General features: G+C 42.4%; 1 protein-coding gene across 1 annotated transcript; it reads right to left on the bottom strand.

The window, feature by feature from the left end:
- Positions 1-6,722: 6,722 nt before the first annotated feature.
- GPR150 (G protein-coupled receptor 150) lies at positions 6,723-17,635 on the bottom strand. The gene is made up of 2 exons (XM_019656286.1): positions 17,615-17,635; positions 6,723-9,100 (listed from the first exon to the last, which is right to left on the bottom strand). Exon 2 carries the CDS (start codon positions 8,105-8,107, stop codon positions 6,821-6,823), a length of 1,287 nt encoding a protein of 428 aa, XP_019511831.1. The 5' UTR covers positions 8,108-9,100; positions 17,615-17,635; the 3' UTR covers positions 6,723-6,820.

Raw genomic sequence — 17,635 nt, 5'->3', positions numbered from 1 at the left:
GTAACGCTATGGATGACACAGGCTAAATTTTCCATCATCTGTATCCTTCTGCATAAGATGAAATGATATATCACTTAGAACACTTTCAGGAAGAGAGATCAACAAAAATTTGTAAGTATTAGGGATGAAGTTACAAGGAGACCTCATAGCTTTTTGTGATGGTTAATTTTATGTGTCAGCCTGAGTGGGCCACAGGGTACCCAGATATTTGGTTAGATGTTATTTTGGGGTATGCATGTGAGCGTATTTATGGGACAGATTAGCATTTGAATTGGGAAGCTGAGTAAAGCAGATTGCCCTCCCCAATATGAGGGCCTGAACAGAAAAAAGGTGGAGGAAAGGAGAGGCACTCTTCCTGCCTGACTGCTGAGCTGGGACATTGGTTTTCTCCTGCCTTCTGACTAAACTACACCATTGGCTCTCATGAATCTCCAGGGGTTAAGGATGGAGCCCTCACCCTCTCCCCTGAGCTTGACCTTACCCTTGGATTTCTCTCAAGTTGGGTGAAATCTCATCAAATTATATATGGTAAGCAGTTAAACATCCCAGTTTGATATGGGGTTAGAGACCAGAACCCAGATCTTCTGACACCTGGGCCTTTTAACTCCCATTTTTTAAGGCGTCAGCACTATTTTACTACTCTACCCCTGGTTTGGTTATCTATTGCTGCAAACAAAACACCCCAAGACTTAATGACTGTGATTTATTATTTCTTACAGTCTGTGGGTTAGCTCGTCAGCTCTTCTGCTGGACTCCCTTGAGCTCTCTCATGTGGGAGCATTTAGCTGGAGGGCCTGCTGGGAACAGGGCCCAGCTGCAATGGCTGAATAGCTGGGCCTTCCTCTCCCCATGGTCTTTCATTCTGGGCTTCCTCATGGCATGGTAGTCTCAGGGCAGCTTTTCTGAGAGGGCAAGCCACCATGCATAAATGCTTATCAAGACCTGCACAATTGTGAAAGATCTGTTGCTGTCCATTGCCAAAGCAGGTCACATGGTGAAGCCCAGACTCTCTGTGGGAAAAGATTATACAAGGAGTGGCTATCAATAAGAGTGATTCACTAGGGGTCATTATATAATAATCTACCCCAGCTCATTTTATGGTTGTTACTACCTGATCTGGCCATAGAAAATACAGGAATAGTTGGCCCCAAAATCCCTCCCAAACGCCAAATTTTAAATGGAATGTATGTCTGTGATAAGTGATAAATGTATCTATGTATATGATAAAGCTCATGTAGTACTTTGCACATGATGGATCTTAAGTAAACATCAAATGAATGAATGAATTAATAAATCAGTAAAATTAACAATGGCAGGAATTTGCAAATAATGTCTTATGACACTATTGTAGTTTGAGGCTTCTCAACCAAGTCCTTACCATAAAAATTATAGCTCTTTGTAGAATACAGATGTTTACAATGTAAGAATTACATCTTTGATTTTCTCCCATTTGCCCCACTATGCCCAATACAGTGTCCAGTACATTTCCTCAATACATATTGGCTGATGCACTAAATAAAAGGACACTTAGAATATTTCTATTTCATTGATAAAGAATATGCAGTAAGCTAAACTGAGACTCTTTTCCTTGTAAAAGATTTTTCAATTAAAGGCTGCTTGCTGTTAAAAATAACAAAATCCAGCTTAATTACCCTAAGCAATAAGAAAATGTATTGGCTTGTTTAACAGGACATCCACTAGGCATGCCTCAGTGTTGTTTGACCTGACAGCTCAGTGAGGTCATTAGGACCTAAGTTCCTCTTGTCTCTCCACTTGGCCATATCTATAGTGTTTGCCTCATTTTATGGCTGGTGCCCCTCTTGGTCAGAGGTGACTGTCAGCAGCCATCTGCACTACATGGCCCCTCATTTATCTTCAGTGGGGGTGGGAGAGAGAACATGCGGGCTCCTATGGCTCTCTCAGAAAAGTTAAGGGCTTCCTTCCTAGATGCACCAACAAGCACACCCCTCACATCTCATTGGACTTAACTGGATCACATGACCATTCCTGAGCAAGACATGGAGGTAAGAGGGATGGAATTACTTTGATGTCCTTAGACTAATCAAGGCCTAGTCTTAGAGTGGGAGAGGGGTCAGCTTCTCTCAAAGCACTAGACTATTCAAAAGAGGCAGAGATACCTAATAAGAATCTGAGAGCTGTTAGAAAAGGGGAAGTAGATGCTAGGAAGGCAATTGACAGTATTATGGGCACTATACCTTCTGTAAGGCCCAACTTTTCTATTACTATGTACCACCATTGTTACATTAATCTCCTATAGATTCCCCAACATCTCTTGCTTCCCTTCATGTAATCCTACTCAACTAGATTGTTTCCCTCACAGCCCAGTGTTAGAAAATAACTCATTTATTGAGTACTAGGGTGAATCTGAAGAGACAAACTGACAGGACTTCCCCACACCTACCAATCAAATGTTTTGCATACATTAATACTATGAAGTAGATAGCATAAACCCTATTTTATTGATGAGAAAACCCAGGCTTGAAAAGATTCAGCAAAGAGCCTGAAGTCACACAACTACTAAGTAGTAAGGATGAAATTCAAGTCCAGGTCTTTAGGCTCTAAAGACTCTGTTCTTTGCACTGTATTAGCACTGCCTCCCTTCTTTGCAAAGCATCTGTTTGATTTAATTAGACTATTCATTTTTATTATAATATTTCCCCTCCAATCAAGTCAGAACATTTTAGGAATAGAAGGGAAACTCCTCAAATTTTCTTTCTTTTGTGTTTCCTCAGGAGTAGCTTAGAAAAAAAAATCTTTGAAATCTATCTCCTCTTCCACAAATGAGCTAGACTATTCTATTTTTAGTAAATGATTTATAGCTAGTTACTAGTTGTGGTTTTAATTACACTCCTGTTGTTTTCTACATACTTTCCGCTTCAGATTATGTAATAGATCATGTTTACTTATTTTAGCATTCGTTGCTGTGTGGCTAGCTCTTTCTTTAAAGATATAGAATTTTTTTGTATATAGTCTTTAAAGTTCTGATGAAAATCAGGACCACCACATTGCTCAATTCTGGTGGTGACATTTACATTGTCGTCTAGATGAATAGTGTCCCCCCCCCACTCCCCAGAATCCTGAAGTCCAGGCCTGTGTGCAGCAGCTTCGTTAAAATCTAACTCCAAGGGGAATGTATAGTGGGTGAGTGGATATTAGTAGACTCCTCAAAGATTCCAAGTACGTGGCCTGGTTTTTCCTCTAATCATATCTTATTTGGGTGATACCTAGAAAAAGAGGTCAAGTTCAGGGTCAACTGCTCATTTACCTTTCTGTGAAATTTGAATAGTATGTCCTACAGTAGCAAGAGTCTAGATTTGGGATAACCTTTGGGGGCCTCCTTGATTGGGACAGAACTGAGTCTCTGAGTTTTCTGTAGCAATGCTGATTCCTGGGATCAATGCTGACCATTCTGAGGGGATGTTCAAATTTATTTATTTATTTTTTAATTGGGGAACAGCCATGGTCATTGATTACACATTGCTTTCATGCTACAATGGCATAGTTGACTCTTTTAAGGAGGGCACAGCTCACAGTGGCCAATATGGGGATCAAACCAGCAACTTTGGTGTTATCAACACCATACTTTAACCAACTGAGCTTACCGGTCACCCCCAGATTTCCTAATTTACAAATAAATGCTGTCAGAATGGGAATCATGTCATATAGCACTACCTTCAAGTTTTGGATTTAGTTAAAATTAGAGAAATTTCCTTACTATAGAAGAAAAGCATTTCAATATAAATTGGGCTTAACCAAATCTTCCACAAAATCTGTGGAAAATGCAGTTTAGTTGCATTTCAAATTAACTACTTGAATTTGCATTCTATATTTTTGACCCAGTTAGAGATGTCTCATAATTTCTAGCTGGCAATCAGCTGAAAATCTCTAACATATTGTAAAAATCACTCTCTTTAACAATTTTGCCATTGTATAAAGGTTTAGTCTTGCCCCTCCTCTGTGCCCCCTCCCCAACAAGCACTTCCCTCTTCTTTCTAAAAGGAAACATGCAAGTCTCTTTTTTTTTTTCACCCCTTCCCTATACTACTCATATCTTCAGTTCCAGGTCCTAGCTAATCATGATGGCTCTATTTCCCTTGCAATGATAGGTCTAGATATGGACATATGATATAGTTCTGGCGAATGAGCCATGTGGAGAGTCTGCTCGGGACTTTTGAGAAATGTTTCTTCATTCTTATAAGGAGCAAAGAAAAGAAAAGAGAGTCTTCTTCTGATCATTGTCATGTTTGAATGCAATGCCTGGAACTACAGCAGCCATTCTGTGATCTCAAGGGGAGCTGAGCTTAATGTCAAGTGCACCTGCTCAGGAAAGAAAGATAAAAAGGATCTAGGTTCTTGCTTATGAGGTTATGAAGCTACTCAATTCATCAAGCCCCGAGCAGCCCTACCACCGGACTTCCTGTTACGTGAGATAATACATTTAAGCCAGCTAAACCAGTTTTTCTGTTAGAGTGTTCTTAACTGCAGATAACAGAAAATCCAACTCAACTGGCTTAAATTTATTATCTCAGTTGAGAGATTGTGATACAACGTTACAGGTCATATTTTGAGGTCTCTCTGGGCTTCTGCCTTGATATCTGCCTCTAGGCATCTCCCCACCCCAATTAGTTGATTCTTCATACCACCATTGGGGTGACATTTCCAAAACTCAAATCTGATCGTATTATAACTCTGATTATATCTTTCAAAGGCTACTTGTGCTTTCTTGGCATGGCATGCAGACCTTTCTTCACTGGGTCCAGGCTCTCTCTCTTTGGCCACATATCTCATTAGGTCAAGCCCCACTGGCACCCTGATGCTAGATATTTGAACTATTTTCATTCCTTGACCTTACTATGTTCTTTCTCCCCTATGCTTTACAAGTGCTACTCCTGTTTCCTAGAACACACTTCCCTCCCTGATGATGCCTACACAGCCATTAGACTGAGCCTCTTTTGGTGAACCTTTCCTAATTCTCTCCTGCCTTCCCTTAGTCCTCCAAGGCAGTCAGATGTTCTTCAGTGCCCTGGCACCCTGACTGGAACTCCTATTAAAGCACGTATAACACTGTTGTAATTGTCAGATTGTCTCCTACATATGACTATAAGGTCTTTGAGGGAAAGATGTGTCTTACTCATCTTAGCATTTCCAATGTCTAGTACATTGCTTGGCACAAAATAAGCAGGTAATAAAATGTTTATTAATTAATAAAAATAATGCTACAGACCAGATCTGGGTTCATGAAGACGGCTGTGTTCTTCTCTTCTTGGCTGACTTATTCTTGGTATAGTACACACCACAGCATCCTCACCAAAGTAGCGTGGATTAAAGAGAGGAAGGAAAATCTATAACTTTGTAATGTTTTTTGACAGAATTTTCTAGGAAGGTAAGCCAAACCTAATGAAAATTTTTTCTTGTAAAAGACATCTTTTATGTAAAAGAAATCTTTTTGTAAAAGAAATCTTTTATCCATTTTGTCTGTGCCTGACTCATATGATGAATCATTTAACAAATATGTGTTGAGTGCCTCTATGTGTCAAGCATTGTTTAAAATTTTGGAATATATCAGAGAACAAAACAAAGAAAGCCCCCAGAGAGCATTGGCTCTACAAGTGGACTTTATCAATTGTTTCCTTTTTCTGCATCTTAGTCCTACATTTGTGCACAAACAGGAAACACTGTGATGGAAAGTGTGCAGATTCTCAGCTGAAGGACGCTGGTAAATGTATTTGTTCGTAAGTGCTGACACTTAGCTTGGAGCCAAGGACAGTTAAGAGGACGAGGTTACCAATTAAATCTGCTCCTAGAGCTTGTTCTTAGCAATCTACACCAATAGACATCGCCTTCGTTTTTTTCAAAGGTAGTCTGATATGTACATGCAACAGTCTGTGGTTGCAGCTTCGCTCCTAGCTGCAAATCTCTATGAGGCTCATCCACTTGGGACAGCCCCTATTCCCCGCTTTGGTGCTTCTCTTCTCTAGTTCTCTGGAGACTTTGTGCTGAGAGGGTCCACTGTGCATGGCACCCTAGCTGTAGAGGCTGCTCTGGGCACAGGGACAGTTTCCTACTGAAAATGGCCGTATTTGAAAGGGACTAAGGGAAGCTTTTATGCCTCCCTCCTACAAGTCCCGCTTCTATTGAAATGGAAGCTAGACTACAAATAAACGCCGCACTGATTTTCCTTTGAGAAAACCCATTACCATGTAAAACAACAGTACCAGTGGTTCTGTGGGAAATGGTTTTATTTTCCAAATACTCTGTGGCTCTGAAGTGCCAGCGCCATTACATTTCTGACAATATCACTGGTACAATTTACAGGCTCCTCAGGGAGAGCAACGTGGGGATTTTCTTCCCAGAAAGAAAGGCACATTGTCTCCTCCCGAAGGTACACTTGATTTAAATACGATTCAAAATAAGTAAAAACAAATGATAACGCAACAAATAATGAAAGCCTGGCAATTTAGCTAAAACAAATGATCTTACCCAGAACACTATGAGAGCGCGAAAGAGAACTGCAAAAATAACTCTGTATCTTTGATTGTTTTTACAATTTCCCTATGGCTTGCTCTGTGTCCAAGTGAGAAAGTGTGAGAGGAACTGGGGGAAAAGAAATTGGAAGAGTGTAGGAGAATGTAAACATTAGAAAGACATATCACAGGAGAGTGTCTCGGGACAGCTTCAGTGTCACTCTCTGGAAGACCCCTCCTGTCGGTTGTGATCTATAAGATAGACCCTGGCCCGCTTCGTGATCCTCGGAGGCTGCGCAGCGGCGACAGAGGATCTGTCACTGACCATGGAGCACCTAGAAGGCGCTTTCGCAGGAGCAGGGCAGTGGCCGGAGGCGCGGCAGGGGTGGGCGCAAGTAGCCCTCCTTTGGCTGCTCCCGCCGAGCGTGGTGATAATGGGGTTGGGGCCAGCGGTGGCGGTGGAGAGCCTGGTGGCCCTGGGCCCCCTCGTCGTCCTCCACGACTCCCTCCCGCGCGCCGCAGAGAGCGCCCAGGTGCCTCCGCAGTCGCCGCCGGAGCTGGCAGTCGCCCGCCTGGAAGAAGATATAGACGAAGGGATTGAGAGCGCTGTTGGCCACCCCCACGAGGCGCAGAGCCACCGCAAGGTCCTCGGCCTCCCACTCTCCCACGGGTCCAGACGACCACGCGGCTGCCAGCCGGGCAGCAAAGTAGGGCAGCTTGAAGCCCACGAACAGCAGGGCCAGCCCCAGGCTCATCTTCAGGCTCTGTACTTTGGCGCGGGGCAGCGCGCTGTGCGCTGGGGCTCGGCCGGGACTCGCCGACCTGGGCGCCGGAGCCGATGGGGCCTGGGGCGGGCGCTGCCACCAGGCGCAGATCAGGCGGCTGCAAGCGACCCCCAGGACCGCGACCGGAGCCGCGAATCCCGCCGCGGCCTCAAAGAGCGCATAGACCTGCAGGTGCCAGCGCGGCAGGGGCGCGAAGATGCCGCTGCAGCGACGTTGTCCCGGCCAGGCGCGGGTGGCCGGGGGCACGGCAGGTGGCAGTGACGGGGCTCCGCCGCGCGCCACGAAGGCCGGGGGTAGCGCCAGAAGCAGCGCCAGCAGCCAGCCCAGGGTGGCGAGGGCGCGCGCGGGCAGCGGTGGGCCCTGCGGACGGCGCACGGCGCGCTGGCGCTCTAGGGCAATGAGCACCACGAGGTGGGCGGAGGCGCCCTGGCCCGATGCCCGCAGTAGCTGCACCAAGCGGCACGCCTTGTCGCCCGCGGCCAGACGCGGCTCGTCCAGCAGCTCCCATGCCAGATGAGACACTGCGGTGCCCCCGCACGCGTACAGGTCGGCCAGGGCCAGTTGCACCAGCAGGAAGTCCATCTTGCGACGCTTGGGACCCGCCCAGGGTCCGCCGCCACCGCACAGGCGACACAGCACCTTGGCGTTGCCGGCCACGGCCACTACCAGGATGACTCCCAGGAAGACCAGGCGGCTGAGCGGCCCGGGCGGCAACGGCGGTGGCCCCAGGGCTGAGGCTCCCTGTCCCGAAGTCAGGTTGATACCCCACCCCAGAGAGATGGGTACGGAGAGGTTGGGCGCCGTCCACAGAGTTGAGAGGCTGAAGGGATTCTCCATCCTTAGCCTGGAGGAAGAGGCGGTACCGAAGAGGCCAGGCAGGATGCGGGAAACCAAGGTGGAGGCGAAGCTTCGCAGGGCGTGATGCCAGGTCTACACGAGTTCCCAAAGTTAGTTGAAAACGCACATGCACAGAGAGGGAGATGGATTCCGGTAGGTTTGCGCTTAGCTATTTTTTATAGGTTGTCCTCGTCAATTGTCACTCAAATGTGGGTTGTACAGTCGAGGAACACACATGATGCCGATTCTCCACCTTCTTCGCGTCCCCCCTCCCAATCCCGTCTCCCCTTCCAATCTCTGCGCGCACCCCACGCTGCCCTCGCAGAAACTGCAGAGCCCTGGGCTCTGGAACCTCTCCGGTTCGCTATTTACCCGTAGGGCACTTGTAGACAGAGGTCGTTTTTCCGGTCCATTGTAACGGCTCATGTTAATCCAGGACAAACACAAAAGACAAAGCCCCTGACTGAGATTATCCACCTCAAAATGGTTTCAATTGCCGGCAGGAAAAAAAAAAAAGACACTAGTTTTGATTAAAAAAAAAAAAAGGTTTGAAATGCCATGGATCTGTACTAGCAGGAGAAAAACAGGAACACAAGAAACCTAACAGCATTTTGAGCAAAGAAGAGCCCAATATATGAATCTGAATCTTTGTTGTCTTTCGCCAGCCAACAATGAGAACATTTACCTAGATTAAAGTCAATGATGTTGCTTGGCAATTAAGAGTAGCAGTGGTTTGCAGATAGTTTCAAATACTCCTCATTAGTAGAAGCGGCCGATCACAGCTGCTCTCTCATGATGAAACATTCATTTCATTAGTCTGAAGAGGACATTAATAGGTTTTCTGCATGGATAGTACATGTATTGCTTTCCCCCTAATATTTTCATCCAGTGACGATGTGTCATCACGGCTTCTCCTTCTCTTGATTCTGTTTTCCAGCAGATGAGAGGTTGCTAGGAGGGACTACGCCTCCAATAAGCCTAGAGAAAAGGTGACTAAGAAAATAATAAGGCGGCCAAATTTTAAAAAAGAAATCCAACTCACAGGAAATCATTTAGATTAAATGCTGCCTCTCTTATTTTTGCCCTTTTTATTTTACCTCCTCATAAACACATTTTAGTTTTCCTGTTGGAGGCATCAATTTGTGTTGTATGCACCCTCCACACTAATCACCCTGAAAGTAGAATTCCTGCACATCTTGGTATGGGCTTCTATCGGGGTTCACATTCCCAGGCTAAGAAAACATTTGATAATTTAAGCTGCATGGGACAGGAGGTTTTGGTGGGAGCAAATGACAGTCTTTCCAGTTGCCAGAGGAATCCCATTTCCCGAGCTGTTGTCCTTTGGCCAGAGATCTTTGTCATTTCTATCATCGTATCCCTAGGGCCTGGAACTGGGCCTGACACGTGGTAGGTATCAGTAAATATGTTTTGAGTTGATGGGTTAATGAATATGTGATGCATTTCAGATAACTCTGAGCAAACCTTCCTGCCTTGACATTAAATTTATCACCTAAGAAAAAAATGCCTTTCATACCTATGCCAGTATTATCTGAGGAGCCCAAGGAAGCTGGGGACATTTTGGAATAGCCAATCTTGGTGCAGCACTTAAGAAAGAGGGAGAGTTAAAGCCTTGGGAAATCAAGTTCTTTTGTTATATAAATAGTACATATTAAGAGCAGAAAAATTAGAAAATTCAGATCAGCAGCAAACACCCCTTAACACACCACCCAGAGATAACCATTGTTAATGCTTAGTTATATATCCTTCAGACTATAATGACCGGGTCTGTAGATTTACAAAAACAGTTCATATTATATACAACATTTTGTATCCTGCTTTTTTTCCCACGTAAGATTATATTTGAACAGCTTTCTAGCTTTCCATGTCAGTCAGTGAAAAAACGTGATATATAATTATCTCTTTAATGTGAAAGAGTTAAAATGATTTAAATAACTTCCTGTTTTTGGACAAAGGTTTTTTAATTTTCACTTTGCAAAGAATTCTGTGAAGAACATCTCTTCACATATATTCTTCCATACCCATCCAGTTATTCCCTTAAGATAAAACCCTAGAATTGGAATTGCTAGGGCAGAGCACATGCATTTTTAAAGCATTTTAATACATGGTGCTGAGTTACCCTTGACAAGGGGCACAAGCAATGCATGTGTGTTTTTCCCTATAGTCCCACAATAGTGAGCTTCATCATTTTTGTTGTCTTTCTTAGTAATTATTTTTAATTTTTCAATTACAGTTGGCAAACAATATATTAATTTCAGGTGTACAACATAGTGATTAGACATTTATATAACTTACAAAGTGATCACCCCAATAAATCTAGTATTCATCTGACAACATACATAGTTATTACAATGCTATTGACTATATTCCCTATGCTGTACTTTACATCCCCATGATTGCTTTTTATAACTGGCAATTTACACATCTTAATCCCGTTCCCTTTTTCACCCATTCCCCAACTCACCTCCCATCTGGCAACCATGAAAATGTTCTCTGTATCTATGAGCTTGTTTCTGTTTTGTTTGTTCATTTATTTTGCTTTTTAGATTCCACATATAAATGAAATCATATGGTATTTGTCTTTCTCTGTCTGACTTATTTCACTTAACGTAATACCCTTTAGGTCCATTCATATTGTTGCAGATGGCAAGATTTCAAGATTTCCTTCTTTCTTATGGTGGAGTAATATTCCATTGTATATATACCACATCTTTTTTTTTTTAGCTGAGCCACCCTGCCACCTGTTGGCAGCTCAGCGGCAGCTCAGCTTGCGCTCATGTAGGAATTGAACCGGCAACCCTGTTGCTCAGAGCTCGCACTCTTGAGTGAGCTCTTAACCAACTGAGCCACTTGGCTGGCCCTACTACATCTTCTTTATCCATTCATGGATTGATGGACACTTAGGCTACTTCCATATGTTGGCTATTGTAAATAATGCTGCAATGAACATCAGGGTGCATATGTTTTCTTTGAATTAGTGTTTTGTGTTTCTTTGGATAAATAACCAGAAGTGAAATTGCTGGGTCCTTCTTTATCTCGTTATAGCCTTTGTTTTAGTCTTTTTTGTCTGACACAAGTAATGCTACTCCAGTTTTTTTTGTTTGTTCGTTACCATTTGCATGAAATACCTTTTTCATCCCTTTACTTGCAGTGTGTGTGTCTTATGCTCTGAGGTGGTTCTCTCTTTTTTTTTTTTTTCATGCGGGAGTCGAACTGGCAACCTTGCTGTTAAGAGTGTATGCTCTGTCTACTGAGCCATCTGGCCGGCAGCTCTGCTTAAGGTGCCGAGTTCAGTCCCAGCTGCGGCATAGCCCACCATGAACAGGCAATCTTGTCATTAGGAGCATGTGCTCTCACCAGCTGAGCAATCCTGTCACCTGTTGGCAGCTCAGCAGCAGCTCAGCTAGGGCCCAGCTTGGGCGAAGCTCACTGGCCCATGTGGGAATCGAACCAGCGTCACTATTGCTGAGAGCTTGTGCTCTTAAGCAAACTGTTAATCAACTGAACCACTCAGCCGGCTCTTGAAGTGGGTCTCTTGTAGGCAGCATATATAAGGGTCTTGTTTTCTTATCTACTCAGCCATCCTATGTCTTTTGATTGGGCTCTTTACCATTTACATTTAAAGTAATGATTGATAGGTATGTACCGTATTTCCCCATGTATAAGACGCACACTTTTTCAAAAAATTTGGGGTCTAAAAACCGGGTGTGTCTTATACAGTGGTTATAGATTTTTTTTTACTTGTATTGCCCGCTTTTTTTGCGCTTGTTTTTGCACTCATTGTTGTAGATTTTTTTTTTTACTTGCATTTCCCGCTTTTTCGTGCTTGTTGTCGTTGGGCTCATTGTTTCGCACTTGTTACCGGTATATTATGGTAGGTTACGTTTGCCACGTTCTGCCCAGAAATGGCTCAGAAAGATTTTCGTACAGTGCTGAATTCAAGTTAAAAGTGATCCAGTTTGCAAAAGTGAGTGGAAATTGTGCTGCTGAACGTAAGTTTGGTCCTCCTCCAACTGAGAAAACAACCCAAGACTGGCTATGGGAAGAAGAACCCTACTGAAAACGCCACGGCAGAAGAAGGCCATGATAGGCAAGTCAGCAAAATGGCCAGATTTAGAGAGGGAATTGAAGATATAGATTGAAGAGCAAAGGGCAATTGGAATTACTGTATCCACAAAGATGGTTCAGCATGAGGCAAGAAGAACTGCTGATGAAAAAGAAGTTACTGATTTCAAAGGAGGTCACAATTAGTGCTTCAGGTTCATGAAACGGAATGGACTAACCATGTGTACACGCACCAGACTTGCCCAAAAGATGCCTGAAAGCTATGAGCATAAGGTCCTTGAATTTCATCGTTTTGTCATTCAATGTCGGAAGACACATCAGTTTGAATTGGGACAGATTGCAAATATGGACGAAGTCCCCCATCAATTTGATGTCCCAAGTAACAGAACTGTTGATAAGAAGGGGGTGAAAACTGTAACTGTGAAGACAAGTGGACATGAAAAGAGCCATTATACAGTTGTTCTAGCTTGTTGTGCCAACGGAACCAACCTGCCTCCTATGCTGATTTTCAAACGCAAAACAATGCCAAAAGAAGACATTCCTCGAGGAGTGATTGTTCACGTTCATGACAAGGGTTGGATGGATCAGGATGGGATGAAGATCTGGTTTGAGAAAATTTGGAGCAGGAGACCAAGTGGACTCTTATGCAAACCTGCCCTATTGATGCTTGATCAGTTCAGGGCACACAACAAAAAACACAAAGAAGATTGCTGCAGAGCGAAAAACAAAACTTGCCGTCATACCTGGAGGCTTGACATCCCAGCTCCAACCACTTGATCTCAGCATTACCAAACCCTTCAAAGCTGCCAGGAGAGACGAATGGAACCAATGGATGAAGTCTTCTGGGGACAATTTGACACCAGCAGGAAGAGTGAAGAAACCAACTATAGGAGAAGTTTGTATCTGGGTGAAAAGATCCTGAGACAATATCAAGATTGAGATCGTTGTCAAGTCATTAAAAAAGTGTGGCATTTCAAATGCCATAGATGGAACTGAGGACGAGGCAATATATGAAGACAGTGATTCGTCATCAGACACAGATGAGGACAAGCTAATGGTTGGGAGTTTTGACAGTGATGAGGAGTTGTATGAATTTTATGATGAATGAAACTTGAGTTCAATAACTTTATGCAATGCATTTTTTTCAAATTTCAGGCCCCAAAATTAAGGTGCGTCTTATACATGGGAGTGTCTTATACATGGGGAAATACAGTAGTTATTACCATTTTATTTATATTTTTGATTTTTTTTTCATCTTCTTCTTAAAGAAGTCCCTTTAACATTTCTTGTAATACTGGTTTGGTGTTGATGAACTCCTTGAGTACTTTCTTGTTTGGAATGCTCTTTATCTGTCCTTTAATTCTAAATGATAGCCTTGATGGTTAGAGTAATCTTGGTTATAGGTCCTTGCTGTTTGTCACTGAATATTTCATCAGCACCACATTCTAATCAACTGAGCTAACCAGTCACCACCAATCACTGAATATTTCATGACAATCCCTTCTGGCCTGCAAAGTTTCTGTTGAGAAATCAGTGAAAGTGTTATGGGAGCTCCCTTGTAGGTAACTAGTTGCTTTTTCTTGGCTGCTTTTAAGATACTCTCTTTGTCTTTAACCTTTGGAATTTTAATTATGATGTGTCTTGGTGTGGGCCTCTTTGGGTTCATCTTGTTTGCAACTCTCTGCACTTAGGGCAACATCTCAAAAAGGGCCATGGGAAAGAACTGAATTGTCTGGCCTCAGGGCGGGTGCTGCAAGGGCAGTTTTCTCCCAGACAGAAGTGCAGTCAGAAGCCATTATTCCTTTGCTGAGCCTTCCCTCACCCGCCCTGTAGTTGCCGTATCTGGGTCTCCATCAACCTGGCTAAAACCATTCATTCTTCCCTGGTGATTCCCTGAGACCTGGCCCCTGCTAACTTTAGAGCCCACCCAAGCCACTTCCAGTAGCTTTTACATGTAAAATCCTGTCTTGGCTTGTGCTGTAGACTTTCCTAAAATATCTCAAAGGTCCACAAACTCCGAAAGCAGCATCTGGCCTCAGCTTGCTTCATACCTCTTTCTAAGCAGCTCCAAGTCTGGCACTAGTGGCAGCCAGCCTTGGTTCGAAGCTTAGCCTCTCCCAGGCACCTCCAAGCCTAGCACAAGTGGCAACCATCTGAAGATCACTTTGTAGCTTATACCAGGTGGCCCTGGGCAGGGCACAGGCAGCAGTTAACCTTGGCCTGCACCAGAGCCCCTCCCAAGAGGCCCCGGAATCCACACACCCAGTGGTCAGCTTCAGACCATACCAGAGTAGCACCCAACCACCTCCACAAACAACACACCCAAAGGGTGAAATTGGCAGGCACTAGAGCCCTGCCAAAGCAAATTCTGCTCTGTGGGGTCAACACTTGCACAACAGCTCTTCCACTGTAGTCACCGCCAGTTCTCACAACTAATCAACCTGAGGGTCAATCCCTGCTATTAACATGTCAACAACAATAAAGGCTCAACTATAACAGGAGGGCACACACAGTTCATACACAGGCAACAACTGGAGCACCTGGCTCAGGTGATCAGGGAGGTTGCACCACTGGACCCAACAGGGCACTTACTACATAAGGCCACTCTACCAAGACCAGGAGACATAGCAGCTGTACCTAACACATAGAAACAAATACAGGAAGGCAGCCAAGATGATGAGGCAAAGAAACATGTCACAAATGAAAGAAAAGAACAAAACTCGATAAAAGGAACTAAACAAAATGGAGACAAGCAATCTGCCAGACACAGAATTCAAAACTCTGGTTATAAGGATGCTCAGTGAGCTTAGGGGAAGAGTAGATGAACTCTTTAACAAAGAGATAGGAAATATAAAAATGGAGATAGAAAACATAAAAAGAACCAGTCAGAAATGAAGAATACAATAACTGAAATGAAGAATACATTAGAGGGAATCAACAGATTAGATGAAGCAGAGGATCGAATCAGTGTTTTGGAAGGCTAGGTAGCAGAAAACACCCAATCAGAACAGCAAAAAGAAAAAAGAATTCAAAAAATGAGGCTAGTTTAAGGATGTGAAACATTCGCATCACAGGGGTACCAGAAGGAGAAGAGAGTGAGCAAAGAATTGAAAACCTATTTGAAAAAGTAATGATGGAATACTTCCTTAACTGGGTAAAGGAAATAGATATACAAGTCCAGAAAGTGCCTCATCATTTTTAATTTTTATCATTCTCATGTATGAAAAAATAGTGTTATTGTTATTTCCTCATTTTTAAATTGAGATATTCACATATCATAAAATTCAGCCTTTAAAATAGTTAAGTTTTTCATATATTCAAAAGTTTGTGCAACCATAACTCCTGTCTAATTCTAGAACATTTTATTACTCCAAAAAGAAAACCCATACACACTCCCTTCTTCCCCTAGCTCTTGAAACCACTAATTTACTTTCCATCTGTATGGATTTGTCTATTCTGGACATTACATGTAAACGCAATAATACAGTATATGGCCTTTGTGTCATTTTTGTACTCAGCATAATGTTTTTAAGGTTCATCCATATTGTAGCATATAAGAGTAGTTCATTCCTCCTTATGGCCAAATAACATTCCAATGTATGGATTACTGCATTTGTAATTCATTTATCACCTGATAAACATCTGGGTTGTTGCCACTTTTTGGCTATTGTGCATAATGCTGTTATGAACATTTGTGTACAAGCTTTTCTTCTAACACCTTTTTTCAGTTCTCTAGGGTATATACCTAGGAGTGGAATTGCTGGGTAATAGGTAATTCTACGTTTAACTTTTTGAGGAACTTCCAAACTGTTGTCCACAGAGACTACACTATTTAACATTCCCCCCAATAATGTATAAGTGTTCCTATTTCTCTCTTTGTGTAAATCCATATTCCTATTTGGCATCATATTCTTTCTGCTTGAAGAACATCCTTTAAAATTTTTTTATAGTCCAGGTACATTGTCAACACATTTTTTCAGGTGTGTGTGTGTGTGTGTGTGTGTGTGTGTGTGTGTGTGTGTGTGTGTGAGTGAGTGATAAAGTTTTAATTTCACCTTTGTTTTTGAAAAATATTTTTGGGTACATAGAATTCTAGGATGACAATCTGTCTTTCAGTACTTTAAAGAAGTTGCACCATTGTCTTCTGGTTTGCATAGTTTTTGATGAGAAATCTGCTTTAATTCTTATCTTTGGTCCTTTGTATCAAATGTTTCTTTTTTCTGTGGTTGCCTCCAGGATTTTCTCCTCATCTGTGTTTTCCAGCAATGTGACTATGATTGCTTAGGTGTGTTTTCTTTGTCTGTATTCTGCTTGGGCTTCTCTAAACATTTAGGGTGGTGATTTATTTTCTATCATTAGTTTTAGGAAATTCTTTTCAGATATTTCTTCTGACATTTTTTCCTCTCTCTAGTCTCCTTCTGTGATTTCAATTACATACATTTACCATTGCATGTTGTCCCATAGCTCTTGGATGCTCTGCTCCATCTTCCTCCACTTTTTTCGCTCTCTTTTTTTCATTCTTTGGTTCACCTGGTTCTTTGCATCCTCAGTCCTCTGGTAGACTCCAAAAGAGTTTTGATTTTTAGATGATCTAGCTTTTTATCCCCTGTTGGTTTTTGTTAATGTGGGAGCAGTATTCCCTTGCAGCTTTCTGTACCCTGTGTAGAAGCAGAACTCTTGGAGCATTATTTAAGGATACTAGTTTTTTAACATAAATATAAAATTTATGCATATTTTGTTTTCTATCTTCCTAAATTCAACAGCTTATTTATTTTTATTTTGTCTTAATGAGAAAAAGTTTAAGGTTAAGAATATTTTTCTGACTGTAGTTTTAGTTGTGTTATATGTTCTCGAAAGTTTTCTTATTTTCAAAATAGTATATAACTAACTTTATGACCTATGAATTATTTAAGATTCTGCTTTGTAACTTTAAAATAAAAAAAAAAGGGCCAGAAATCTTATGTGAGAGTTTAAGCCACGTAATTGTAAACATACACAGATACACAGGATGTATAACCGGCGTGGAAGGAACAGCTCTGCTTTACACACGGAGCTTCTTCCACCTACTGTGTGTTACTTGCTCAGATCCCCTCAACACCAAGTTCTTAGTCTGATTCAGTGACTTACAATATGGTTAATAGCCAGTAAGAACAGCCCCAACCATAATATTCATATATAACTACAAAGATAAGCTCATACAAATTCACGGAAAAACGATAAAGGACAGACATGAACAGGCTCATAAAGAAAGTTTCAAAGACAGTTTGAAAATTATTGTATGCAGATACACTTTTGTTTCTGGAAAAATGCAAGATACCAACTGAAAAATAAAAAATAAGGTTGTTAGAAGATATTATGGAAGAAAGATCCACTTAAAATAGCACCGCCAACAACAAACGATAAAAGAACTAAGAATAAGCTCACCTCTGGCTACACATTAGGATC

The sequence above is a fragment of the Hipposideros armiger genome, unplaced genomic scaffold (genome assembly GCF_001890085.2).
Source record: "Hipposideros armiger isolate ML-2016 unplaced genomic scaffold, ASM189008v1 scaffold_257, whole genome shotgun sequence".
Lineage (NCBI taxonomy): Eukaryota > Metazoa > Chordata > Mammalia > Chiroptera > Hipposideridae > Hipposideros > Hipposideros armiger.
This window is presented reverse-complemented; position numbering and strand designations above follow the sequence as displayed.

Bases quoted from the DNA above. Each gene is read 5' to 3' on its own strand.
- GPR150 (XM_019656286.1), bottom strand. From the start codon at position 8,107: ATGGAGAATCCCTTCAGCCTCTCAACTCTGTGGACGGCGCCCAACCTC.